Raw genomic sequence first — 27,286 nt, forward strand, 5'->3', positions numbered from 1 at the left:
CAACTAGGAAGTTTCCCGTTTTAGGACAGTCAAATTGGCAGGTTGCGTGTACATAATTCCAGGTAGGTACATGTAAAATATAAAATAAAATAAAAATATAACATATAAATGTAAGAAAGAAAAATAGAAAGAAAATATTTTTTTAGGAAAATACAATTTAGCAGTAATAAACAATAAAATCCAGATAGGTACATGTAAAATATAAAATAAAAATATAAAAATATATATTTTTATATATATTTTTATATTTTTATATATAAAAATATAAAAATATTTTTATATATATTTTTATATATACATGAAAAAATAATATTTTTGATTCTATTTTCGTAATAACTGACTCGTTGTTTGCAAACGGTTGTTTTTGTAAATTGTATGTAAATAACGTGTCTATGTTTTTAAATAAAAGTACACGGAGAAAAATAAGTATATCTGATTTATTGAAATCCTGTCAAAAACGTGAAATATCAGTCCATTCAGTATATATCGGAACACGTGTTCACGCAGGTTTGCTTTTCGAAAAAAATGTAATGACGGAATGTCACAATATTAGAATTTTTATGAGCAGGTGTTCCGCTGATATCATAAAATACAGACGTTTTACCGATACTTTGTTAGGAAATCTGTCAATTCAATCGATTTTTAATAAATTAGCAATTATTTATAACAGTAATTTTTCTCCGTGTGGCATATAATTTACCTTAAGTTTATTACCCGGAATAGCTACTTATATGTAGAGAAATGATTTGATGATAGACTAAAACGGCCGCCATCTTTAACCGGAACCGGAACCTTACAAATAAACCTACAGTAAAGCGACATGCCAAATGGTCGAGTAGTCCAAGATAAAAGAGGACTTTTTTATGTGAACAGCGCAGAAGAATCCCAACTGCTCCCAACCAGTGAGACTATGGCATCCCAAATCGGGGTATGTTTTTAGGCTAAAGGTAGTTGGAAGGGGAAGGAGATGGGAAAGAGGAAGTACCTGAGTGTTCAGATCTAGTCACCAAACACGGCTAAAGCCATTTCAAGCTTCAATTCTAAATGGTGGTCTTACACCAGTGCGATACTGACGGTATTTTCAATTATGGAACGTGACGCAAGCAATATTATGTTATTTTGTTAAAATGGGACAAATTGTGAAATAAAAGTTTATTTGCTCCCGCCGGTATTTGAATCCGCGACCTCCGGCTTGCTAGTCGAGAGCTTTATCCCTCAACCACGGAGGCCGTCATTTTTTTTTATTTTGTTCGTTTTGCTATATGACAGTTGTAAAACCATTCAATTTAAGACTTGTTAAAGTTACACGATATGACGAATGTGCACAATCAGTCATTCTAAAAATTCGTAATCAGAGATTTTAGTCACTATCATGTCAGTATCATTGAAATGTCTGCAGTGAAGCTTGTATGGAACCGGTGAACATTTTCTTGAGTGTTTTTATCTTATTCAGTCTTGTGTGATATGAGAATAATTTTTCTTGTGATTCGTTGAAAAAGTATTAATAATCAAGGTATGATCTATTTTTTGCACTAACTGTTTTGTAAAACTTACACATAATTGATATTATCAAGTTTCAATATTTTTTTGTTATTCGTTTTTAGTGTCTATAATATAATAACATATGTGAAGATACAAGTTATAGCGTTATGAGTATGAAGATGTTTTTAAGAATAACAGTTTAACTTACATATATTATTGGTATATTAACATTTTATTACATTTTGGTAATTATTTAGTATTAATAAATAAAAAATATTTAATTATATAATTAAGAGTATAATTAAAAGAGGTATATGTAATACGGACTTAATAATGTAGCTTTAAATGAGTGTTATTATTACGAGTTTAAATAACACAATGTTTTTCAATTAAGTAGATATATGGTACGTTTTTATGTGCATTACAATAGCCATTAATATAATTCTCATGCATTACAATAGCCATGAATATAATTTTGTTTGCATTGCAATAGCGATTGATATATTTTTTGGGAATTACAATAGCCATTAATAATACATTGTGCATTACAATAGCCATCAATATTTTTTGTAGGTGGTAAGTATATCTATTTTATGTATTTAATTTTAATTTAATATAATTTAATCTTGGATGATTTGTATAGCACCGTTTTTGTGAAAATACACCTTAAGAGGAAGCTACAAGCCAAAAATGAGTATATTCTTGGTATATCTTATATCGTTGGTAATAGGCATTAGAAACGTTCGATTTCAAGCAAAAAACTGGTTTTTACTTATTTTGTAAATAATTTTATGAAACTGTCACAGATAATCTTAGCTATAATACTGTATTTTTCAATAGTTTTTTCCTTTATGCGTTCATATATTTCTATTGAAAAAATATTTTTTGTAGTAGTTTGCATTTATATTTTTTATTGAGAAATATATTTTTTAATTTGTATTCTACTCAAGCGAAGCAATAGGAAAACCTTCAATTTAACTAAAGTATATTTTTTGGTTTTCATAATGTACACTTATTCGGTAAGATTAATCAACATAGTGATTTGGCAATAAACTTCGCCTTAAAGGCGGTGTAGTTAACATTATTTACGTATTTATATTATTATTAACGCCCCACTTTAGGAGATTTTACATTTGAATAAATAATATACCGTACAAAATTATACAGTATTATCCTTTTTTGATTTAAATATGAATACCGCACAATAATTCCAACTGTTCCCAACTGTATGGTACCAGTAAGAGTGTGGAATTCCCAATTGGGGTATATTGTGATACTGAAGGTATTGGGGAGGGGAAGGCGATGGGGTTGAGGAAGGTGGGGGAGTATTTGACTATTCTACTATAACTATTATAGCAATTTCAAGCAACGTTTCTAATCTGAATGGTGGTCTAACACCAGGGCGATACTGAGAGTATCTTCCATCCTGGAACGTACCGCAAGTTTACTATGTATTATTTTATATGAATAAATTTCGAAATAACACAAATTAATCAAATAAAATTTACTTACGCACGCCGGGGTTTGAGAGAGCATTACCCCTCGACCACGGAGGCCGTCAGAAAATAATCTAACTTCCCTAGTAACAATATTTTTAATTTATTTAGTGATAAAATGATATTCACTGACTCGCTATAATTATTTCCTCGATTAGTATTCTGGGAAATGAGTTATCCCAAGTGTTGTGATATTTTTTGAAAAATCGTATAAGTTATTTTTATTCTAGAACTTTATGATTAAATGCCTTTTACGATTTTATCTGATTCCATCTGATTGTGAAATGAAAATCAATTTCGAACTAGTATTATTGCCACATTGTTGTGAAATAAAAATCTGTGCAATTTATTCAAACTTATCTAATCGATATCTTAAGATTATTATGTTTGATATTTCATGGCCAAGGGTATTATCGTGATCGATTTTTGGGTTACTATGCCGTCTTCCTTTCTTTAGCCAACGTTTCGGACAGCCTTACAGGATCCATCATTAGGGCAGATGTGAAACTTTAGTTAGCTAAGGAGGAAGCGCAACACGGCATAATAACACAAAAATGAATCACGATAAAATTTGATTAGTTTATTAAAATTTATCTAATGGCGAGATGAATTCAAAATTTTCACACTTTATTGAAATTTATTTTATAGCAACCTTGTTGTGAAATCAAATTAAAAACAATTTATCGAATTTGTAAATGGATAGGTGCCGAGCTCCCCCTTGTCAATACTCCCAAACTCGTTCCATAATCACATCCAATTCATAGTAGTAATATGAACTAATAATTGTACTTTAAATCTATTATTAATAATAAATTCAATTTCATTATTTTTTTAGAAAACTTTCCTATATACTTATATAGTATTTCATAGTACCTACCTCAAACCACCCTATTTTCCACAAACTTCTAATGGATGGTCCACAAACTTGTCACTATTCGTCAATTTAACATCAACATTACTGAAGAACTCTCGATAAACAAACTCATTGTAACAATTAACGGATATATGACCTTTCCTTAACTTTGTAAAAAAAATACGCCTACTACGTATCTAATAAAAAAATTACAATAATGTCCCAAGCTGACGATTTTTTTTATTGTATTTTTTCATTAGGTAATTTCAAGTTATGATGAAGTTCAAATATAACATTAAATTTACAATTACATTACATTGAGTTTGTTTTCTTTTTAGTACATATTGATACACCTTTTTTTGGAGCAAATGCTCGTGTTGAAAAGGCGGAGAAAACGCGTGTAAATAATAATTTAACATATATATATAACATAATTAAAAAAATTGCAAAAAAATATCATTTCTTGGTAGAATCAGAAACAAAGTAAATAAAGAAACATGCCAGATAATATACAATACAATTATATCACCACACTTTAATTACTGTTCAAGTATTCTTTTTCTCTGCAATAAAGAGAAAATGAAAAAAATTCAAATACTGCAAAATAAAGCAATGCGAATAATACTTAAGCGCAACATATACACACGGATAAGAGACATGTTAAAGGAGCTGAATATTTTGACGGTGAAGCAAACTGTGTATTTGAATGTACTTATTTTTATACATAAAATTAACATAGGGATGATGTCTAAGGAACTGAAAAGAAAAATAAATTACAATAACGAGATACACGGACACGGGACGAGAAATTCTAAGCAAATTAGATTGCCAACAAGAAAAAAAACAAGCACCCAAAAATCTCTGATGTACCAGGCCGTTCAACTCTATAACAAAATCCCTAAGGAAATTGCTGTGATAGAAAATATTAATAAGTTCAAAAATGAATTAAGAAAATATGTCTATCTCAATTATTAATGTTTCTTTTTTTGTGACTTTATTGAAATATTTAAAGAAAGATTATGTTTGCCAAACAATGTACATGTTTATAAAACTATTAGCACACACGAAGATGTGAGCTAACTTAAGATTAATAAATAAAATTAAATAAAATAAAATAAATAATTATATCAAATAGAAAAGAGAAAGAGATAAGAATAAGATATAAGAAAATAAGAATAAGAAATAAGAGAAAAGGATTTCAATATAATAATAAAATGAGAGATTATATTGTGTTTTTAAGTATAAACGATTTTGATATGCTATTGATATAGTGTTTTTATTGAATTTTTGAATTTTTTATAATTCGTTTCCAATCTTAAGGAGGTAATTGGTTAAACCATTTGACACCAAAATATTTATAAAATTGTTGGGCTGTGGTAGTGTTACAGCGTGGGATAGTTATATAGCCAAGAATACTATGTCTATTGCTGTTCGAAAAAGTTATTAAGAGATAAGTTTTGAATGCTCCACCCCAACCAACAATTCCATATTGTAATACAGATTGAATTAGTGAAAAATAGATGGTACTTCATAATTTAAAATTTAGTATGTTTCGTATTCTAAGAAAAATGTACAGTAATTTTCTTAACCTTTTTACTGTTGCATTGATTTGTAATTTCCACTTTATGTTACTATTTATAATTACACCAAGATATTTTACATTAGTTTTAACAGTAAGTACAGAGCATTCAGGTTTACATAAATTTGAAATTCTATTACAATTAAATGAGTGTATACTTATCTTTAAATTATCAGAAAATGAAATATTAATAATTAATAAAAAAAAATTTAAAATGGTGAAAGGTATTATAATATTTTTTTCAGTATTGAGTTTTAACAATTTTTTATCGAACCATTTTTTTAGTATGTTTATGTCTAACTTTGCTGTTTTTTGGGTTTCATTCCAAGTTAATCCCTCAGTTAAAATTGCTGTGTCGTCAGCGTATGAAATAAGTTTAGACTTAATTGAGAGTTTAAACATATCGGTGACATAAATGATGAAAAGAATTGGACCTAGAACAGTTCCCTGCGGGATGCCAAAATTTGTGGTCTGCGAATCACTCAGAGAGCCATTTAACTTTACAAATTGCTCTCTATTAAATAGGTAATTTTTGATCCACGTAAAAGCATTGTTAGTTATACCAATTCTCAATTTTCGCTAGTTTCGAGATAAGATTAGAGTGCGATATACTATCAAATGCTTTTCTTAAGTCGACAAAATGTTAAAATGCATTTTTTTTATTATCTAAAGATTTGTATATTTCAGATGTTAAATCAACGATAGCATCTTGAGTGCTCATATTTTTTCTAAAACCATACTGATGTGCATTTAAAATATTATTTTCTTTTACAAATTTAAATATTTGTTTTTTTACAATTTTTTCAAATATTTTGGCAATGTTTGAGGTGAGAGAAATTGGCCTATAGTTACTACTTAGATTGGGGTCCCCAGATTTAAAAATTGGGGAAATAATAGTTTTTTTGTAGTTAAAGGGAAATTTGCCATTTTCAAAATTGTATTTATGATGTGAGCCAAAGGTTTACAGATTGAGTCAGATTTTTTAAAAGTATTTCTACAGAAATGTTTTCAAAGCCAGAAGAAGAATAACCTTTTAATTCATTAACAATTTGTTTAATTTCATCAACATTAGTTCGTTGAAATTGACTCAAGGTGTTACAATTATTGGATGGTGATGGTAGATCTTTATTATCAGTGTTTTTATTTTTAAGTGCTAATTTTTCATTATTATCAGTGTTTTTTATTTTCATTTCTAATTTTTCACCAACTGACCCAAAATATCTGTTAAAAATATTTGCACATTTCGTTGGATCCGTGTTTACATCATAAAGTTTGTTATCAATATCTGTGATTTTGTTTATGTTAGATTTTTTTGGTTTATTATTGATAATTTCATTTATAGTTTGCCATATCTTTTTATTATTGTTGCCAGCATTATAGATTTTTTCTTTATAGAAATCTTCTTTAGTTTTCCGAATAATGTGGCATAGTTTATTTCTGAAGTTTTTAAAATATTCGTATAGTTTATAGTTTTATGGAAACTTTTTATGTTTTTTATAAATTTTTTCTTTATGTCTAATTGACATTATGATTCCTTGAGTGATCCACGGTTTTAATTTTTAAATTTAGTTTTTGGAGAGTATTTTAGAATGGAAGAGGAAGATTTGATGTTCTTATTCAAGATTGCTTCAAAATTTAGTGAACATAAGTCGGTGTTATTAGAGGATAGGACAGTTTTCAATATTTAGGTTTTGTTGTAATTTTTCGTAATTAATGATAGTTTTTGGAAAATTATTGCGGAAGTAATTATACACATCTATTTTGTCAGTTTTAAAAGCTACAATGCATGTATGATGATCAGTTATGTTATTTTTCCAAATAATTGTTTTTATTTTTTCAGTTTCATTAGTATTACACCAGATATGGTCTATGCATGATGACCTTTGTCCATGAAATTCTCTCGAATATTTTTTTTACACATGGTTTAAAATTTAGCTCCGTTAATGTGTTGATATATTCATTTTTTTCTTTATTTCTATTGTTTTCAAATTCATTAGATATATCAATGTTAACATCGCCTACAATAAATGCATTTTGAGAAAAATTAGTATTTATAATAGATTTCAGATTCTCGGTGAAATTACTAATGCTCGAGTTATGTGTTCTATATAGTGCTATTATATCATAAAACGTGTGTTTTTTAATAATTTGAATATGAAGACAATTTACAAGATCGATATGAATTTCACTTACGGAAATATTCTCATGAATAGGTTTTACAAAAACAATGATTCCGCTGTTTTGATTTATTTTGTAAGTTGTGACAAAGTATTTGTATCTAGGTAAATTATAGGTACCAGAGTAGCTGCTAATTCTGGCTTCAGACAACACAATACAATCCGGTTTATGAGTGAGTTCGTTTAATGCAAGTGTAAAGTGATCAAAATTTTTTGAGACACTTCGAATATTTAGGTGAAGGATTGTTAATGCTTTTAGAGGATCTATTTCTAATAATGTGTTATTACATTCGACACTAGTTAAACAAATATTTTCCGAAATCTTAAAAGATGAGTCTGATCTCTTCAAATAATGAGTCAGACATGGTAGTGTTTTAAGAGTATAGAAAAACAAATTATTGATTTTTACATTATTGTTTTCTTGAAATATAATTGTAGGAAAAAATGTATTTGAGGAGAAAAAGTTTTCGCCGAGTTAAACATTAGTTTCAGCAAGAAAATAAATATTAAGAAAATTATTATCAGAAACACTTAGATTACTGAATTTACTACTAATAATACTAAATTACTGTCAAATATTATTATTCCACTATTTTTATTGACATCTATTTTGGTAGCAATATAATTGTATTCGGGTAAGCAATAAGAAGGTGACTCAGTATTTGTAAATGTTTCGTATAATACTATGAAGTCCGTTTTTTTTATTAAATTATTTATTTTTACAATTAGCTCTTCAAGATTTGTTTGAACACAACGTATGTTTAGGTGCATAATAATTATATCATTGTTGTTTTTAGGAATAATTTTATTACATGAATCAGTGGATATGTATTCATATTCTTGAATTTTAATATTTTTTTCAAAGTCATTATTTATGAAATCATCTGAAATCTTCATGAAGTATTTGATACAGATGAATGAGTAGGTATGACATATTTTTGGGAAGAAGGTAGTATTTGTCATCTGTATTATACACTTTTTTCTATATTATAAGTGTTATCTAGTTCGTTCGTACTAATATTATTACATCCTACTTGTCTAAAAAGTGTCATTTGTAAAATGGATGAGTGTTTAAATAAATATGTTCGGAAGTATATTTTGTTAGTAATTAAGAACTCGTTTCTATTAATAACGTCGTAATTGGGCGGAAAAATAATAATCGTAAACTTAGAATTAATAATGTAACTCGACTGTGAGTTGTTAGTACATGTAGATACTGCAAATTTGAACAGGCGCTATTAAACAGGGTGTTGACGTTGATATGCTATAAACAAAGTATAGTTGAAATATTAATTTCTTACTTGTTTTTTTTTAATGAATATAGTATTTTAATTATAGTCAAATTTCTGGGAAGCAGATTCTGTGATTTTCTTGACGTAGTGGCACTTGCTGTCATTCGCTCGATGGTTAGAATTTATATTTATATTTCTTTTTTTATTAAAGGCTAGACAATTGTAGCATTTTGGTGTTTCATTTTTATTTGGGCAGTTCGCTAGAATGTGTTCTTCTGCGCAGTGGAGACATTTGGGTTTTTTTGTTTTCTTTCGGCACTTGTTGGCAGTATGTTCAAACCACAGGCAGTGGTAGCATTGGGACAATGGGTTGGAGTCCTTTACGTGAACCCGCATAAATCCCAGGTTAATTCTTCCTTTTTCGATTAATAGTTTTCTCATTTGACCGGTTGTTTCTAGGGTGTAGTTGAATAGTTGATCGCTTCTTTTGTTTTTTTTATTTTTGCCATTATTTTGGGTATGTGTTTGCTGTCTTCTTTGGTAAGTTGATAAATGTCTTCATTTTGTTCTATAAAATCTTCGTTGAAATCTTGAATATTGTAGTCTTTATGTATTCCTTTGATGATAACATTTGGTTTACGTTTTTTTTAATTTCTGATGTAGATATGCTGTTATTTTTTTTTTCGTTTATTTCTTTCATAATTTTGTCAGCGTCTTCTTTTTTGGGTCAAGTGATGGTAACATTGTAATTAATTGTTTTTTTTATTCCAGAAACTTCAACTCCCAATTTCCCGACTCTTATTTGTTTTTGTATGTTTATTTTTATTTGGTCTGTGTTTTAATTATTATTTGAAATTATTTTAATTGTATGCAGCTCTTCTTTTGGCAAGTTTGGTTTTCCTTTTTCAATTACGCTAGCGTACGTTTTTTTGTCGTCCGCCGCTGATTGTTGCGGGGGTTGGGAGACAATTTTTTCATATGTCATTAATTTACCCTCAATTATTCCTACCTTGGTACCAACGTCAATCATTTTGCTTGAGAGGGTAGATAATTTTGTCAAAAGTTTAGTTCATTGGTAATTTTGAGAGATGGATCCGTAATGGCATTATGGATGCCGTCAATGAGTTCTTTCGCTTCATTAATAGATATAAGGGCGTTATTGTGAATATTCATGTTGTTGTGTATGACAGCCCTGCTTGAGCACACAATGTAATTTATTAGATGCGGTAGTATATTTGCACCGTGTTGTGTGCACCGTTACACCGATACATGCGAGGTAGGTACTGTGAACTGTGATTTTATGCGTCCAAAATGAAATGTTATTATCACTTGTTCTGTCACTGTCACTGAAGATTTTTATTTCACTTTAAAATATTTTAATATTGTTCTGTTTTAACCAGCTGTTAATCTTGTTTATCAGTTGTCCCTCAAGGGACTACTTTCGATTTAAATATATGCTTTAAGCGGACTTTTTACCGGGTTTAATACAAATTTAACACGGAGCACAGACAACGTGTGTCTTTCGATATTATTGTTCGCGTTAATTGATAAAACAGTTTTCTATACAAATTACATAATTTGCTAAACTTTAGATCAATTCAAAGGATAACGAACATAACTAATGAGTTAGAATCATATTATATTTAATTGGTAAGAAACATTTCTTTCTGAAATTTTCTACTATTGATGTAAGTCCATCAATAGTAGAAAATTGAAGTCATAGAAATGAGACAGGTTTAGGACTAAATAATCTAGAAGCAATAGAAATAAACATTTATATTTATTGAGTATCCCAATAGGCCTCTTGCATCCCATTTTTTTATTTTATTTTCCGGTTTAGGCAAATATTCTAAGACATTCTGTATTTTTTTTTTTTTTTTAATCGTATTTTTGAAACCATGGCGATTTTTTGAAAATTTTAATCCGAAAAATCGGACCATTTTTTCATAAACCGGAAAGACGGAACATAATTTATGGGTGCGAAAACAAAATAATTACATAGCCCAAAAACATTTAAAAAAAAAACGACGCATTTCACACGAATGGCAGAGGAGAATAACGAGGCATACCAAAAATATTACATCTCATAAATATTTTTTTCCTTGAACCTTCTTATTGATCATTAATCCTTATTAATTTATTTAAAGTTTTATTCCAGCAGTACTGGGAGGATATTGCAATCTCAGTCTGCCATATTAAATGAGATGACATATAATATAAATATACTTATACACAATATTATAGGATTGATGAATATATACGATTATAATGTTCAGTCACTTAATCCAAATATTTTACAATAAAACCTAATGTACATAAAATTAAATGAATTAAAGGGGAAGGTTTATCAACAATATGAAATATATAAACAAGTATAAAGAAGGTTCTCATAAAATATATTTAGTTGGTCGAAGTACCTATATATTCTATATGTACCAAGGTTGGTTTTTGTTTTTGCAATGAGACTATTTTTAACAGCTGCACATTCTAGTTATATAACATATAACTTGATATTGTACCTCTTGTTTGATACTATCCAAATGTTGCGATTTAAATTATTCTTGTACTCATAAACTCATAATAATATATTATTAAATTTGATTTTGTTAAAATCAGGACCATCACCATTATACTTCTAAGACAGCCGCCACGGAAGGATAATCTGTACGATTTTCACATCATAACATCTGTCACTTCTGAATAATATCTGTCATGTCAAAACGAAGTACTTCCAATTCTAACGCTGCGTTTTGTTACTGTTTTGTTATTTAATTAAACATGGATTCGTGTAGTAACCGTAGGATCCGAGATCGTAAAAATAATTATAAATATTGTATGGTTCCTTTGTGCCCAAATACTTCGGCGACTACTAAGGAAAAAAGATTTTTCGTTGTACCGCGAATTTCAGCAATTAGAAAACAATGGTGTATTGCAATTCATAGGTCCAGTCAATTGGGTGAACTGTCAAATAAAACCGTACGATATGTCTGTGAAGATCATTTTAATGTAAGTATATTTTTTACAATATTATTGTTTGAACACAATATTTAAAAAATACATATTTTTCTTTGTTGCATGCTTCACGAATAGTTTGCTGTACAGTACAGTAGGTTGAGTAGGTGGGTCTATTACCTAGTGACAACAAGCCTACACACATTACAATATTGTTACACTTTTGCAGGCTATTCTCAAATGAAGATACTTATTATATTTGCATTGTTAAGTTTGTATTGAATAAATACAATGTCTCTTGATAAGTTGTATTTTTATTTTCAGTTAAGCGTGGATGCTCGGAAATGGCCCCAACATCTAAGTAAAAGGGTGCTTTTAAAAAAAGGAACCATTCCTCATAAATTTGAATGTCAAATTGGAGCTGATGGGCGAGATCTACTCAATGTGGTGGATCAGCATCCAAGCTCATCTAAAGGCGGTGAAGTGTTTGTTGCAAGTCTCGAGCCAATGTCTCCTTGCCTGTCTGATGTGGATGAGTCTGTGCCACAACAGATCATCAATCAACCTCAAGACTACGTTGAACTGGAAGTGTCGTTTCCTCTCGAGAAGCCTCAATGCTCTGGACTCCAAATACTTCAACAACATGTGGATGGACCACAAGATACATCAAGCTCCGAAGAAAACTTTCACATGTTGATAGTTGAGAACGCAACTGATTCGAAAGCCATTCAATGCAATTTGAAAAAGAAATTCAAAAGTAAATTGACAAATACAGGAAAAGAACACAGTAGGGGTCCAATCGAGTGTTTAACTACTCGTGACGTAAGTACTTCTCCTGTGAAGCATAATAAAAATACCAAGAATGTACAACTAAAGCATGTCACTCTTCAGCCAGACAGTTCTGCCTCGGAATCGGCATCTGGTTCAGAATACTCCCAACAAGCTACGTCAGATTCGTACGTTGATAGTAGTTCAAATAGTGATTTCAAAAGTCTGTCATTGAAATTAACTCTGCAGCATATTGAAAACAAACCAAAGCTGTATTTAGGAATCCTTAAAGATTTTTATTGGATTGTTAAAACCCTAGCACTCCTTGAAAATATAAACATTTTAAATGTTTTAATCGTTTTAAAAAAAATTAAATTAAACTCTAGTTTCAGCATTTTAGGTGATGAATTTGGCCTTTCTGAGGCTCAAGCTTCAAGAATCTTTAAGCAAAGTTTACCGAAGTTATCTCGTCATCTTGCAGAACTGGTATTTTGGCCTAAGTCAGAAGCAATAGAAGCCTTACTACCAATTCCATTCAGAGCAAGATACAAACATGTCGTATCAATCATAGACTGTTTTGAAATTCAGATAGAGAAGCCATCAAATCCACTGCAGCAGGCACTAACTTGGTCAGAATATAAAAAATGCAATACACTCAAGTACCTAATATCAATCACTCCTGATGGCTTTATTAACTTCATTTCAAAGGGCTTTGGTGGACGTACTACAGATATGATGATTGTGGAAAAGTGCGGCTTCTTGGACAACTTGTCTGAAGGCATGTCGGTAATGGCAGATAGAGGTTTTAAGCAACTAGCTACTATTTTAGAAGGCAAACATTGTCAACTTGTGCGTCCACCAAGTGTTGTTACAGGTGTAAATAGCACTAAAAGAGAGGTGAAGTTATCCAAGCAAATAGCAGCCCTGCGTATACACGTTGAACGTGTAATAAGCCGGCTCAGAGAGTATAATATTCTAAAGCCACATTCTTGTATAGACTTCCATTTGACTCAACAAGTTGACCATATTGTTATGATTGCATGTGGACTCATAAATCTACAAAAACCAATAATTTGATCATATTAGTCTTATTAATATTATTAGTCTTTTAGTGTTTTGTGCTCTACGCTAATGTTTAGTTTAAAATGTTATGTGCGCTTCATTATCATATAAACTTTAACTTGAATATAAATATTCATAATATGTACCAGTGTAATTTTGTTTATCCTTCATGTAATGTATATAGAATAAGTCTAAAGTGTATAATATTATGTAATTATAGCGCCAGTATGTGTTTTTTATAAAAACATATGTTGGAGCTTTTACTTAGAGTTTATAGGCAATGAAGCCACCAAAAGGGATAATATCAAATACTGTAGAATAATTTATGTATAACACCTTCAACTTCTTACATTTACCATACATTCTGATTATGCTATACTAGCGCCTCCTAGCCCCGTGACTTCTGTGGGTTGGTTTTTTTTAATGCATGTTATTTGAAATGTTTTCTTTATTTTACGTTAATAAATTATATAAGTCGAAAATAAAATATTTAGTAACCTACATACGACCTTACTGTTCTTATGCTCACACGTAAAAAGAATAGTCCCGAAGAAATGCAACATGCTACACTAGCGCCATCTAGCGGCCAGCGTTACCAGTCAGTGCAAGTACTGACTATAATAATGCTTCCAATATTTTACTGAGAGTGGATTGATTGCTATTCATTCATTACGCCTTACTTTTACATCAAGTTTATATAAATACAGTTGTGTTGTAGCAAAGTGATCATGTTCCACTTTTTAATACATTTCTATTTGTGTTAGAATTTCCACTTTGTAATCATTTTCTTACTTCCAATAATAAATACAAAAAAAATCTATGCGATAATACAATAACATGTGTACGTATTATCAAATAAATACTAGGTATAAATGTAAAAATATGTCTTATGTAAACTTTTTGTTTTTGTTTTTCTGTCACTTTATACAAATACATATTATACTATGGTGGATGGGATGAAAATAATATGATGCTATTGTACATAATCAATATAATCATGTATTATTATGAATAAAGAAGCGAGTGTAGTGCAGTAAATACGTGATTTATTTCAAATAATGTATACCTATACATTTTTTTTAAGTACAGGAAATATAGCTCTGGACCAAAACAGCATGGCTTTATTAATAGCTTCGACACAGAATTCTTCATCGTAATCGATGTGGAAAACATTTATTTTGCCAGATGATTCAAAGTTGGGTTCAGCAACACAAAACACTCCCTTGAATTTGTTCAGTACAAACATTTGTATTTGCATTTGTGCATAATACTTTCTGGCAACAACACCCTCAAAAAAGTAATTTTTCATTGTACTATGTTTGACTGGACACTTGACCTCAACAATATAATCATCAGTGACTGCATCCGGGGAGCCACCGATAATTGGTAATTTGCAACTGATTTTGAAACCACATTCTTTATATTTGTGTCCCAGTTGGTTTGCTAGTACCTTTAACACCAAAGGTTCTAAAAGCCGACCTCGTTGCATAGCCTTTGTGTCTGGAATCTTGGCTGCCCCTAAGATGACTTCAGTCAATGTTCCATCCAATGTTTTGCAGTTAGCTGCCTCGTATAGTTTGGATGCAGTAATTCTGCCATATCGCATTTCGTACCATAACGGGCAGTTAGCCTGCTTTCTTGTTAATGAAAAAACTTCCTCGAAGATATTTGGAGGAATATTTAGATCACATGTAATAAAATTGATGAAATCTGTAGCACTTGTATTGTGCAGGTTTCGTGTTTTCTTAAAAGCAGAAATCATCCTGTGCATGGACAAACAGTCAGTGGGCTTCGGATCCATGTAAAGTTGAGTCAGTTGGCATCGAAGCCCCTCCTTAAGACTCCTTTGGAGTACTGCTGCCAGGAAATCTCCATTACCTTTTTCCACGCTTTTTACTGCGTTCTTGCCAACTTGGGATGCCAGAATGAACTTTTGGGAGGTTCCGACACACGATAACTTTGATTTTCTCCAATAACAGTCGACAGATGTCGACGCTGGTTCTTCACTTCTCCTATGGAGCCATGTTAGAAATGCCAGTGCATGTTTACAGCCACCTGAAAGCAAAATGTTCCAAATATAAATTATTTGTCAACAGGTAGCTGGCAGAGACCCTCGCAATGATTCTGTGTTTGTTACATCACACAAGAGTTTGCTCTTCCCCACATCTCCATAGGGTAGAAGAGTGTAGAGGTTAGAGGAGAGAAACATATTTTACAATATAGCGACATACAGTTCAACTAACCTCTAGAAGCTGCACAGTCTTGACATTCTAACACCCGTATTCAGAGTCGATCCTTTAGTTCAAGAAACCTTCCTTTCCTTTAAAAAACACCGTTTTATATTCAGAGACACGCCTAAAGTCGGTGTGACGTCACTTAGTAAGGAAGCTACCTTTCTCAAGATTTCAAAAAATTTTGTATTCAGAGACGTCACTATGGAAGTCTCTACGACACTGCGCACGCGCATACTTGCTTACTTTGACTTTTAGCTGTCAAAACTCGAGGTTGGTGGGTAGGGTACCTTTGCCTTGCTAAGTCGGTGATTTGTTCCCAGTTGTTGCGGTTGTTGCTGTTGAAAACATAAAACAATGGAGATGCAGATTATGGAAATGGAGATCATGGAAATGGATAACGAGTTTTTGGATTACATCGTTGATCCATACAATACACGTGACGACGTTGGCACGGACAATATGGGCAGCGTGCGGCGTTATTTACGCGATTTTGAAAATCCCGTGGAGTTTTACAGTGACCGGCAATTTAAGGATCGTTATCGGTTGGAGAAAACAACTGTAATGCATATATTAATTCCTCTATTATTTCCGAATTACGCTTTAGTTAATAATAGAGGCTTGCCCATACCTCCTGTTATTCAGGTAGCTATCGCGCTGCGATTCTACGCTACTGGTAATTATCAGGTAAATGCGTCTTTTTTACTAGATATCTATTGTCAAATTATGTTCTACTTTTGTGAAACGAAAATATTACATTTTGTGATGCTGAAACTTGTTATTTACATTATGTCTGTACTGATTTGAAATCGACAAAGAATGAAAGAATGCATATATTATTTAATGAAAACATGATGTCAACCTAAAATTAACCAGATGCCCTTAGATGTACAAAATATCTAGATGGAGTGTTCATCTTGTATTATTTTCAATGTTCATTAACTACCTACATATTTTTATATGATTCCAGATTGTTGCGGGAGATCTACACAAACTGAGCCAACCAACCTCCAGCAGAGTAGTGCAAAAGATTTCCTCCAGATTGGCGCAACGGATAACTGAATTTATTCATTTTCCTCAACGGCCCCAGGACTACGCTGAAAATCGGAAACTCTTCTATTCAAGAGCCCAATTTCCAGGAGTCGTCGGATGTATTGACTGTACACACATTGCCATCAAGAGCCCAAGCCGAACAATAGGGGAATCTTTTCGCAACAGGAAAGGATGGTTCTCCTTGAATGTGCAAGCTGTGTCAGGTCCACGTTTGGAATTTTTGGACATAGTTGCCAGGTGGCCTGGTTCTACCCACGATTCCAGGATATTTCAAAACAGCGCGTGCCGCCTAAAGTTTGAGGAGAAAAGGATTACAGGCATTCTTCTCGGGGACAGCGGATATGGCCAGACAAATTATATGTTCACACCAGTATTAAATCCTGCAAATGAAGGGCAAGAAAAATATAATAAGGCGCAAATTTCCACACGGAATGTAGTCGAAAGATTATTTGGTGTATGGAAGAGGAGATTTCCTTGTCTGAGGAGGAAATTAGAAAATAAACTAAGTAATACTACAAACATTATCGTTGCGTGTGCCATTTTGCATAATTTATGTATATCGTCAAACGACCAGCATTTTGGGCGGTTTGAGGGTATAAATATACCTGTCAATTCGGTGGTGCAGTCTGCTTCAGGCAGAACGATAAGAGATGCATTTATCCAAAGACATTTTACGTGATGTGTAATGAACTGTGAAAGGACACCATATATGTAATGAATAGTGACGTCAGTAATTGTGCCGTGTAATGAACTGTGAAAGGACACCATATCTAATGTATAATAATTGTGCTGTGTAATTAACTGTGAAAGGACACCATATATAATGTATAGTAATTGTGCTGTGTATTGAACTGTGAAAGGACACCATATCTAATGTTATGACTAATGAAGTCATATTTTTTAATGCATAGTAATTGTGCTGTGTAATGTCATGCTGTGAAAGGACACCTTATCTAATGTAATGAGTAGTGAAGTCATATTTTTTATAATATGTTATAATTATGCTGTGTATTGAATTATGAAAGAGCACAAGGGTTTATCTTAAATATATACCTATGTATGTATTAATAATGTCCATTATCAAAAAAATTGAAACAGAATGGAAAATAAATAAAACATTTATTGGAGATTAATATATTTTTTATTCATATTTATTTATTGGCGAGCTCTTTTTCCAATTCTGCCTTCGCTCTTCTTATTTGTAGTTCTATAAGTTCGTTCTGCAGACGAGCTCCTTTCGACTGCTCCCGAGCAGTCTCGATCTGCTCCCGGGCAATCTGCTGGGCAGTCTCCCTCTGCTCCCGGGCAGTCTCGATCTGCTCCCGGGCAATCTCCTGGGCAGTCTCCCTCTGCTTCCGGGCAGTCTCCTTCTGCTCCCGGGCAGTCTCTCTCTGCTCCCGGGCAGTCTCCATCCTTACTACGTGCATTTCTTCATCGTACTTTGTTAGATTGGTGCTTCTGAGGCAACGCACTTGGCCCTCGTCCCGAACCACCTGCCCACTAGATGGTATCAAGTCTGAAACAACACAAAATTACAAGCTGATTAGTGAAACAACACAAAATTGCAAGCTGATTAGTCATCAATGTAAATAACAGGTTTATTTGTGTAAATAACACTCTGTGCCCCATGACATAGTGCACAGTCGGGAAACACGCCAAACACGCGCCCAACATATTTATTTATTTACACAGTAAAGTAAGTAAGTGTAAAGTAAATATAAAGTGCAAACTATAAATTACAAGTAAAAATTAAAATTTAAAGTAAGAAAAAAAACAGTAAAAATGTAGAAATATAAATTATCTCTAAAAGGTACCCACAAAGATTTAAATATAAAAAGTAAGAAATCCTGGATTATGTCATCCGATTTGATAAATTTTTCAAGTACCTATGATTTCTAGTACATTAAATAGTTTTGGAGTGCAGTACTGGTAGGCATATTATGTTTACATGATGTATTATCGTGGTACCTACTAGCAAACAAATTAAGTTTAATGCATCTCTTGTATGAGGCCAGATTACCGACGAAGTGATCGATATTAGCATATTCATTGCATGTACACGGATGACATTTGTCATCAACAGCTCGGCTGTGGAACGATTTGCTGGCCTCTGTTTTTCCTCCCTCCTACAACATTGGTCTCTTCAAGACCCATTTTCACTCCTTCCTCAAAAACATTCCCCACACAGCATCTTCAACAGGGCCCCTCTTTCTTTATGGTGGAAAACGAGAGGTTAAAGTAAAGCTCTCCGAACTCCGAGCATTATTTGAACCTTTGTACGAAAATGCAAGTAATCACAGCAAATAGAGAGGTAAATATAGTCACCTTTCTTGGCTATAATGCGACGTGTCTTCGTCTTGAGCTGGGGCGTTGAACTTTCCTCCGGTGTTTTTGTTATATCTGAAAATTAAAAACACTTTTGCAATATTTCTATCTCGAAAATTATTTAAGATTTAGCATGACAACTGATAAAATTATGTAATAAGTTCCTACAGAGAAATGCGAACACTACCATCTAACAACAAATCACATTTTGAATTGATAAGAATCAATTATATTATCAAAAATTGACTTACCAAACACCGGCACTTCCGTCGACTGGTCAGTCCATGGCATGCTGAATAAAGCAGACGTGCTGGTGCTGGGCACAGCGGTATCTGAAACTTAAACAATACTTTATAAGAAATAAGGTCAAAGTTAAATAAACAAGTAGCCAAAATATTTCACATAACTTTCTTAAACTAACCGCGATCGCTGTCGTTGCTAAAGCTCAGTTCAACGTTGGTGGCCAAGTCCAGCACGCTGTCAACGGGATGATGCTCATCAGAGACAGTTGGCGACAGCCTGCCCCCTCCCGTCTTCATCCTGCTCCTCTTTTCCTCGCAGAGCTCCATCTTCCTTTTTGACTTAATGTTGTCCCAGCATTTCTTAAGCTGCGCTTGGGTCCGCTAAGAAGGAATTCAATAATACAGTATTATAATAGTATTACGGAATCGGAACAATAGAAGAGTATGTATATGAATGAAAAAAGAGTATCCCTGTGGGGAAACGGCGTGATGGCTAGTTAGTATTTCAATTACAAAAGATACAAACCTTTTGATTGCCGGCGATTGAGTTGAAATCATCTGTCAACTTGGCCCACGCATTTTTCTTCTCGCCAAGTTGCAGATGATTAGTCGAAATGCTGGCAACGGCAGGATATGTGTTTATTAAATCTAATAAACATTGCCTTTCACTCGGCGTGATTATAATACGAGAATTCATTGTTTAAAAAGGAAACTTTCGAGACACTCAACTGAAGATGTAACAGAGACTTTTGACAGGCCGATGTTATTTACTTATTTACGACAGACGCTTGAACTAAATCCATAGACAACAGCATAGATAAACACACAGATTGTCCCAAAACGGGGCATGTTGTTTCCGTAGAAGCAGGACATCGACAAGTTTCGGATGACGTCACACCTTTCTTTCGGCGTAGACAAAAGGTCTCTACCTGAGGAAAGGAAGCTCAAAGTGTGGACTCTGTATAGAAGCGTTAAAGGTAAGGACGGTTCTTACCTTTGCTTAGGTAAGGCTGACACTTGACTTAGACAACTTTAAGGATCGACTCTGAATACGGGTGTAAGACTTGTATTTCATCTTCCATCTCATCACACAAAAGTACAACAGAGTATGCTTTTTGGCGGACACGGTGCTCGGGGGTTATTTTTGCTTTCACTGTGCAGATAGGACCTTCTCTTTTTACCTGCACATACCCGATAGCATTATCACCATAACTTTCACGTGCAGACCTTTAAAATATATAATAATAACACGTTGAAAACAAAAGACAGTTGCATATAACTGAATGTTAACAATTGTCTTAATAATAATAATTGATGGAAACATAATATATAAGTACATATTAAATGTTGTCAAAATATATAACATAATATTCGTATATTAGAAGATACAGAAAAAATACTAACCTTTTTGTTTTGACATTTCTAATTTCGCTTCCAATGAAATTCATATTATTACTTAGAAAAGTAGCCATCATAAATGAATCTATGTTCGGCAAATTGTCAGACTGACCCTGAACAAAACCTACTTCAATCATTTCCAAATAATATATGCTTAATTTCTCAACAAAGTTAGCGGACTACAATACAAACAGCCAAACCCCAAACAAGTGTCAATATTCAAATTCACAAGTCGCCGGAAATCAAGGTGTTGCCATATAAAAAAAATAATCAGTGTGGAATTTTACAAAAATTAATTCAATAATATTGGAGACGGAACATTTTCAAGTGGTGACGTCACAAGCCAAAAATAACAGATTTATTTATTTTATTTAAAAAAAACTATACATTTCAAAATTTTTTGAGTAACATTTTCGTAATCTTAGTAGAGAAATCTATCCACTCATTTTTTTCCAAGTCATTAGAAAATCCTTGCAAGTGGCCTATTAACATACCTACTCTTAATATTTATCGAGTATCCCAATTTACATATTCTCCCCTTCGTCTTTATATTTATCGAGTAGTGCGTAGTAGTGCGCCCTACTGTCGAATTTGGCAGCCATCTCTGGTCCGGAGCCCCTAAATACCTGAAAAAAACCCTTGACTCTGTGCAAAAACGGGCGGTCCGTTTGATAGATTCCCCAATCTTAACAAACGGACTGCAATATTTAGAGCACAGGCGTCAGGTAGGTATGCTGTCCTTGTTCTATCGGAATTACAATGGAAGATGCTCTGTGGAACTAGCATCATTGATCCCTTCGGCACCGGTGCGTAGTCGGGATACACGCCAAACGCGCGCCCAACATTTGTACACAGTTGACACTTGTCACATGAGAACGGGTCGCTTCTACGATTCGTTCTTAAGTTCAACAGCTCGGCTGTGGAACGAACTGCCGGCCTCTGTGTTTCCTCCCTCCTACAACATGGGACTCTTCAAGACCCATGTTCACTCCTTCCTCTCCACAAAAAGACCCTCCACACAGCATCCCCAAAGATGACATAGGCCCTGAGGGAAATTATTTTCTTCAGGGCCTCCTGTGTGGAGTTAATATAAAAATTAAAAAAAATCCCAATTTACATATTCTCCGCTTCATCTTTATATTTATCGATTATCCTAATTTACATATTCTCCGCTTCATCTTTATATTTATCGGGTATCCCAATTTACATATTCTCCCCTTCATCTTCTCCATACACACAGGTGCCCCGCACTCTTTTAATTACCCCTCCCCCCAACAAATTTTATAATCTGTCTCCCTCGTCTATGTTTCCTAATTTAATGTAATTTGTATTAATTTTAATGTTTATTTAAGTATTTATACATCCCTGAGGAAGGTTCGGGCCAAACTGAAACCGGTTGGTGTTTTTATTTGTGCAAAGCTCAATAAAGTGGTTTACAAACTAAACATTTTTATCAACAATATTATTATAATGTCTAACCACAAATTTATTGCTACCTGTGAAAGTTCATGTAATTAATTAGTTTTTTTTTCTATGCCTACACATAAATATAATACATTTAAAGAAATTTAATTAATATTTTCTTCACTTCACAGTCGTCGTAAAAATATCACTCTGTTATTTAGTGTACCCATGTTACCAAAATAGTTTATAATATTTTTGTTGTTTGTTTTTGGGGTGTTATGCCGTGTTGCGCTAACTCCTTCTTTAGCCGACGTTTCGGACAGCGTTGCAGTGTCCATCATCAGGGCAGATCCGGTAGATCCGAAGATCTTCGGATCTACCGGATCTGCCCTGATGATGGACACTGCAACGCTGTCCGAAACGTCGGCTAAAGAAGGAGTTAGCGCAACACGGCATAACACCCCAAAAACAAACAGCAAAAATGCTTTTGGCCGTGAGAATCTAAAAACTAGTTTATAATATGTTTGTCACTAGATAATGGAATAAACGATAAAGAAGAAATCCTACCTCATCATTATCACGATAAAGAAAATACATGTAATGTTTGAATTGTTGACATAACAATGACACAAAATTATAATTTAAATTTAGAACTCTGGATTTAAACACATGCCGTTAATGGTAAGCGGACTTAAGAATCTACAATAAATTAAGTTTCATAATATTAATTTCAAAATATTAATTTATTTAGATTCACTGCCCAAATTCGAACGTGGCATCATGTCAATAATTTAAACTGTTCAATGCGCATACATACAGACACACACACACACACACTCACCCTTACATTAAACACACACACACCTCTTTTATTAATTAGGATCTAATTCCTATATTTTGTTTCATCTCTGTAAATCATGTACTGTTCGTTAGTATAAAATTAATAAAATAAAATTTCTAGGATAGTTAGGAGTTTTAGGAAAACTTAGTAAGTTAAAAAAGAGTATATATCTAAAGAATCCACTAAAGATATGTCCACGACTTCTACCATTCAGATTTGCGTCATATATCCGTCTCCCTTGAGCAGAATAAAAAGCCAGAAAACTTAGCTAAATGTATTTATAAACATGTAGATATGGCAACGATAGTGAATCAGTTGCCAATCAACTTCCTTGCAAATAATATCACAAAAAAAATATATCTTCGGCTTTGTTCTGTGTACCGTAACAATAATTGTATAGTGTGAAAACTCATACAATCTGCAATATTATAAATACATTTAGCTAAGAAATTGACGATTTTGGTTCCTCGATGGAGCTTTGTGAATGTTGTGTAATTTCGATCGACTTATGAGGATCACTGACGGTATTGAACTTTGTATTTGGGAAACCTGAGGAAAGCAACTCTAGATGATATGAGAAGAGAGAATTAGCTTGCAAAGGTCTGAGGCTGCTGAAGTAGAAAAATAATTAAACTAGCCATTTATGCCCTTCTTAAAAAAATTTAAAACATCATGGAGATAAACAAATTTAAAAACAACATCAAAATATGGCCAAGTTAAAACGAAGATGGGAATTTTTTTAAATATGATGCAACACAAACACAACCCACAGTCAACAAACATGTCGGTGTGGAAATTAACAAACATAATCAACAAATACCAAGATGACGAAATCTTGACGTAACACACACAGTTCACCTCGGATCAGAAATCCCTAGTGATTATAATAATAAAATAATTAAAAAATGTGATGCCTCGAAGCGCCTTGTCGAAGTGTATTTGTGGAAAAGTACTCCTGGATGGTGTGTCATTTTATCCAGCTAACGAATATCAAATCATTTATATAATATTTCAGATGGTTTTTATTCTGGTGATATTCCTCTATGACTATCTGGGTTTCAAATGGACGGCTTTCATCGTGGCGCTGATATTGGCCCTCTTCTTGTATAGAAGAAGGGTGAACGACTATTTCCCCAGCAGGGGGATAAAAAGCTTCCCTATTACTATTCCTTTCTTCGGTCACATGTTCAAGGTGTTCATCCAGAGGGAACACATCAGTTCGCTGACCAAGAGACTCTATGACGCTTTCCCTAATGAGAAGTAAGTTTATATTTGCACACATGGTTTTAATATCTTTATACTTTTGACCCTCATGTTGCTAACTACTACGTATTAGTATTTTGCATACGATAATATCGCGCAATACAGTCTTTCAATTCTTCATTAAGCCTATTCTATTTGTAAGCGATGTTCCAAATAGGCAAGACTTGAAGCGGTGCATTCATGTAACGAACAACTCAATATAATATGCATGTTTCAAGGTTAACATTTTAAAGATTTTGATGAACTTTGTGATTATTTTGAGATGTATTGGGTAAGTTTGAGGAACTCCACGGAACTCACAGGTTAAACAAACTATTTAAATGGTAATATAAAATCGTTGGTTACGTGATAGTATTTACGATCAAGGCAGCAAACAATCAATCGTTGACTAGAAAACCCGGCAAGTCTATAATATATTATAACTGTTATGGAAAAAACTGCAAGGTTGGATATTCTAAAAGTGTTTAATGTCGCCCCGGTAAGAAATCAAAATATAGCTCCCTATTTATAACTAATACCACTCGATATTACAACTTTCGTTTCGTAAAATGCTCTTGCTCCTGCTCTTTACCCAGATCTTTCTATTTCTCTCGACGACTGATTATGCTAGCAACCTTGCTCACAGCGCGGCGGTGTGATGCAATTCTCGATCAATAAACAATTCTCGATCAGGATGACTTAAAAATCGAAACATTAAGAGAAATTGATTTTCAGGTACGTGGGAATGCACCAGTTCACGAGGCCAATAGTCATGGTCACTGATTTGGAAATCATCAAACAAATCACCATCAAGGATTTTGACAGCTTCCAGGATCACATCAGTGCAATAGACGAGAAAATGGATCCCCTTTTTGGCAGCAACTTGTTGTCGCTGAAAGGTACGGATTTATTCCATATTTTCCTCTTTTGTCATTTTTGCTTAATGAAGAAGTTTCGCTTAGTGTAGAAGTTTACCATGCCTTGGTGGAACTTAAGCGAAATTCATACTAAGAGATATTTAGAAAAAATCTATAATCAGATATAATTATTTAGCATGAAAGCACTTTTTGAAAGCACAAATTTTGGGTTCGATTGCCAACATTAAAAAATATATTTGTAATTTTTTACTAGTGTTTTTTCTAACGCACATGTAATATTTTTGCAAAAATATAGATAACTGTAATTTTAGGACAAAAATGGCGCGACATGAGAGCTACTCTGAGCCCTGCTTTCACCAGCTCAAAGATGAAGGGGATGTTTGGGTTTGTCACGGAGTGTGGAGATGAGATGACGTCATACTTGGACGAGGAGTTGAAGAAACCAGAAAACACAAGTTTGTTAACAACCGTACTTCGTAAATTTAATGTTTTAAAGTTAGATAATTACTCTAAGGTAGAAAAATAATTCTAAGCTACGAAATCAAACTTTACTAATGGCCTTCTAGAGATTCTGATATTACTATTACTATAGTTTTGGTTTCATCGGAATCCGGAGCTGTATTAATAGTGAAGTCGAACAGCTTCTGATTTCTCTAAAAAGGACTCTCTTAGGAAATTTTCGTACATAATTCTTTCTAAAATAATCATATTATATGTATATATCATCACAGAACTAGATCTTAAATGGAATCTGGCTTCTTCCACAAATATTCTATACCATAGCCGTTCCTAGCCTTCTTCTCCAATCCTCAGGCTTTTAAGCTATAATTCTTCGTACACTCGTTAATCTTAAATGATTCAATATGTCAGTGTTCTATCATCTAACATTCTATGCATATGGCCAGCCGATAAAAATCCCTGTGACCTACACTTAAAATGTTTAAATATTTTTTCAGCCAAAGAACATTTAGAACTAGACTTAAAGGACATTTTCACAAGGTATACCAACGATGTGATAGCTACTTCCGCTTTTGGGATTAAGGTCAACTCTCTGAGGAACAAGGACAACGAATTCTACAAAATGGGAAAGGCATCTAATTTAGTGCTAGTCAAACTCTTACTCATGTTATTCATTCCAACTATTTCGAAGGTAAACCCAGTTTGAAATATTTTTTCATAGAAAACTCTAACATAAAATAAAGCCAAAATGTGTGTGCCAAAATATTGGTAGTTTACTTTATTCATTCTTCATGACATAGCTGAAAATATTCTGGTTTCTGGAAACCTTTTTTTTGTAAAAATCCGCAAATAACGTTTTCCTAGTCTGTACATTTTGTTTTGATGATATTCCTCTTGATATTGCTTCATTTTTTAAACTCAAGATATTGCTATTTTTTCACGGCAGGAGTTAAATAAGAAAATAAACTTTATCAATAAGGTATGTGGTGGCTTTCTCTTCGAGTAAAAGTCATCAGTTAAATTCAAATTTAATTCAATTTCTCATCTTTTTTTAATATTCCAGTTGCTGCGCATCAGAGTCTTCCCCGGTAAATGCAGTGAATTCTTCAGGAACCTTGTGTCTAATACAATGCAGACTCGAGAGGAGCAGCACATCGTTAGACCAGACATGATCCAGCTGCTGATGGAAGCCAAGAAGGGGTCTCTGAAGCACGAAGGCAAGGAAGACAATACCACAGAGACAGGTTTTGCCACGGTTCAGGAATCGGCTTTGGGAAAACAAATGGTTAATAGAAGTAAGTCTTCAAAAACATCCCCAGTTTAACCTGTATTTCGAAATTTGGAAAGTAGTGCAATAATTGCCTACACGCCAATCGTTATTAATGGAAGTGTCGCTAGCCATTAAAAACAATAGACCCATTGTAATCTCACGTCTTAACTCGCTAATTTAAGAGTAAATAGGTACTACAGTTCCATTCAATTTAAAACTCTGGAAGGCCTGTGTTGAATGCTTGAAGTTACCTTTTGGTTCTTCAACGTGACTTTTCAGGTATGTGAGTGCTAGTGGAATCAAGAAATGAATCAGTATTCTAAATCTTTTTCACAGAACTTA

At 33.1% G+C, this 27,286-nt stretch overlaps 3 protein-coding genes across 4 annotated transcripts in view; 2 read left to right on the top strand and 1 right to left on the bottom strand.

Annotated features, from left to right (window-relative positions):
* The first annotated feature begins 1,391 nt into the window (after positions 1-1,391).
* Positions 1,392-27,286, top strand: part of LOC149410506 (cytochrome P450 9e2-like) — a 46,809-nt gene continuing 20,914 nt past the window's right edge. The window contains exons 1-6 of the mRNA XM_089648264.1: positions 1,392-1,513; positions 24,111-24,355; positions 25,073-25,236; positions 25,527-25,670; positions 26,172-26,365; positions 26,738-26,969. Of these exons, the coding sequence (XP_089504390.1) occupies positions 24,111-24,355; positions 25,073-25,236; positions 25,527-25,670; positions 26,172-26,365; positions 26,738-26,969 (979 nt within the window). The 5' untranslated portion in view covers positions 1,392-1,513. The remainder of the gene's footprint in view (positions 1,514-24,110; positions 24,356-25,072; positions 25,237-25,526; positions 25,671-26,171; positions 26,366-26,737; positions 26,970-27,286) is intronic.
* On the top strand, positions 12,279-13,616 carry LOC149410507 (uncharacterized). The gene is made up of 2 exons (XM_089648263.1): positions 12,279-12,528; positions 13,021-13,616. Exons 1-2 carry the CDS (start codon positions 12,279-12,281, stop codon positions 13,614-13,616), a joined length of 846 nt encoding a protein of 281 aa, XP_089504389.1.
* Positions 18,021-20,502, bottom strand: LOC149410508 (uncharacterized). Of its 2 annotated transcripts, none has more exons than XM_089647977.1 (5): positions 19,979-20,502; positions 19,632-19,833; positions 19,462-19,542; positions 19,211-19,285; positions 18,021-18,401 (listed from the first exon to the last, which is right to left on the bottom strand). In XM_089647977.1, exons 1-5 carry the CDS (start codon positions 20,147-20,149, stop codon positions 18,037-18,039), a joined length of 894 nt encoding a protein of 297 aa, XP_089504103.1. In that variant the 5' UTR covers positions 20,150-20,502; the 3' UTR covers positions 18,021-18,036. The 2 variants fall into 2 exon arrangements, with proteins under 2 accessions (XP_089504103.1, XP_089504102.1); XM_089647976.1 differs by having other exon boundaries at positions 19,462-19,548.

This window comes from Hesperophylax consimilis, chromosome 27 (genome assembly GCF_061612785.1).
Source record: "Hesperophylax consimilis isolate HC1 chromosome 27, BYU_Hcon_1.0, whole genome shotgun sequence".
Lineage (NCBI taxonomy): Eukaryota > Metazoa > Arthropoda > Insecta > Trichoptera > Limnephilidae > Hesperophylax > Hesperophylax consimilis.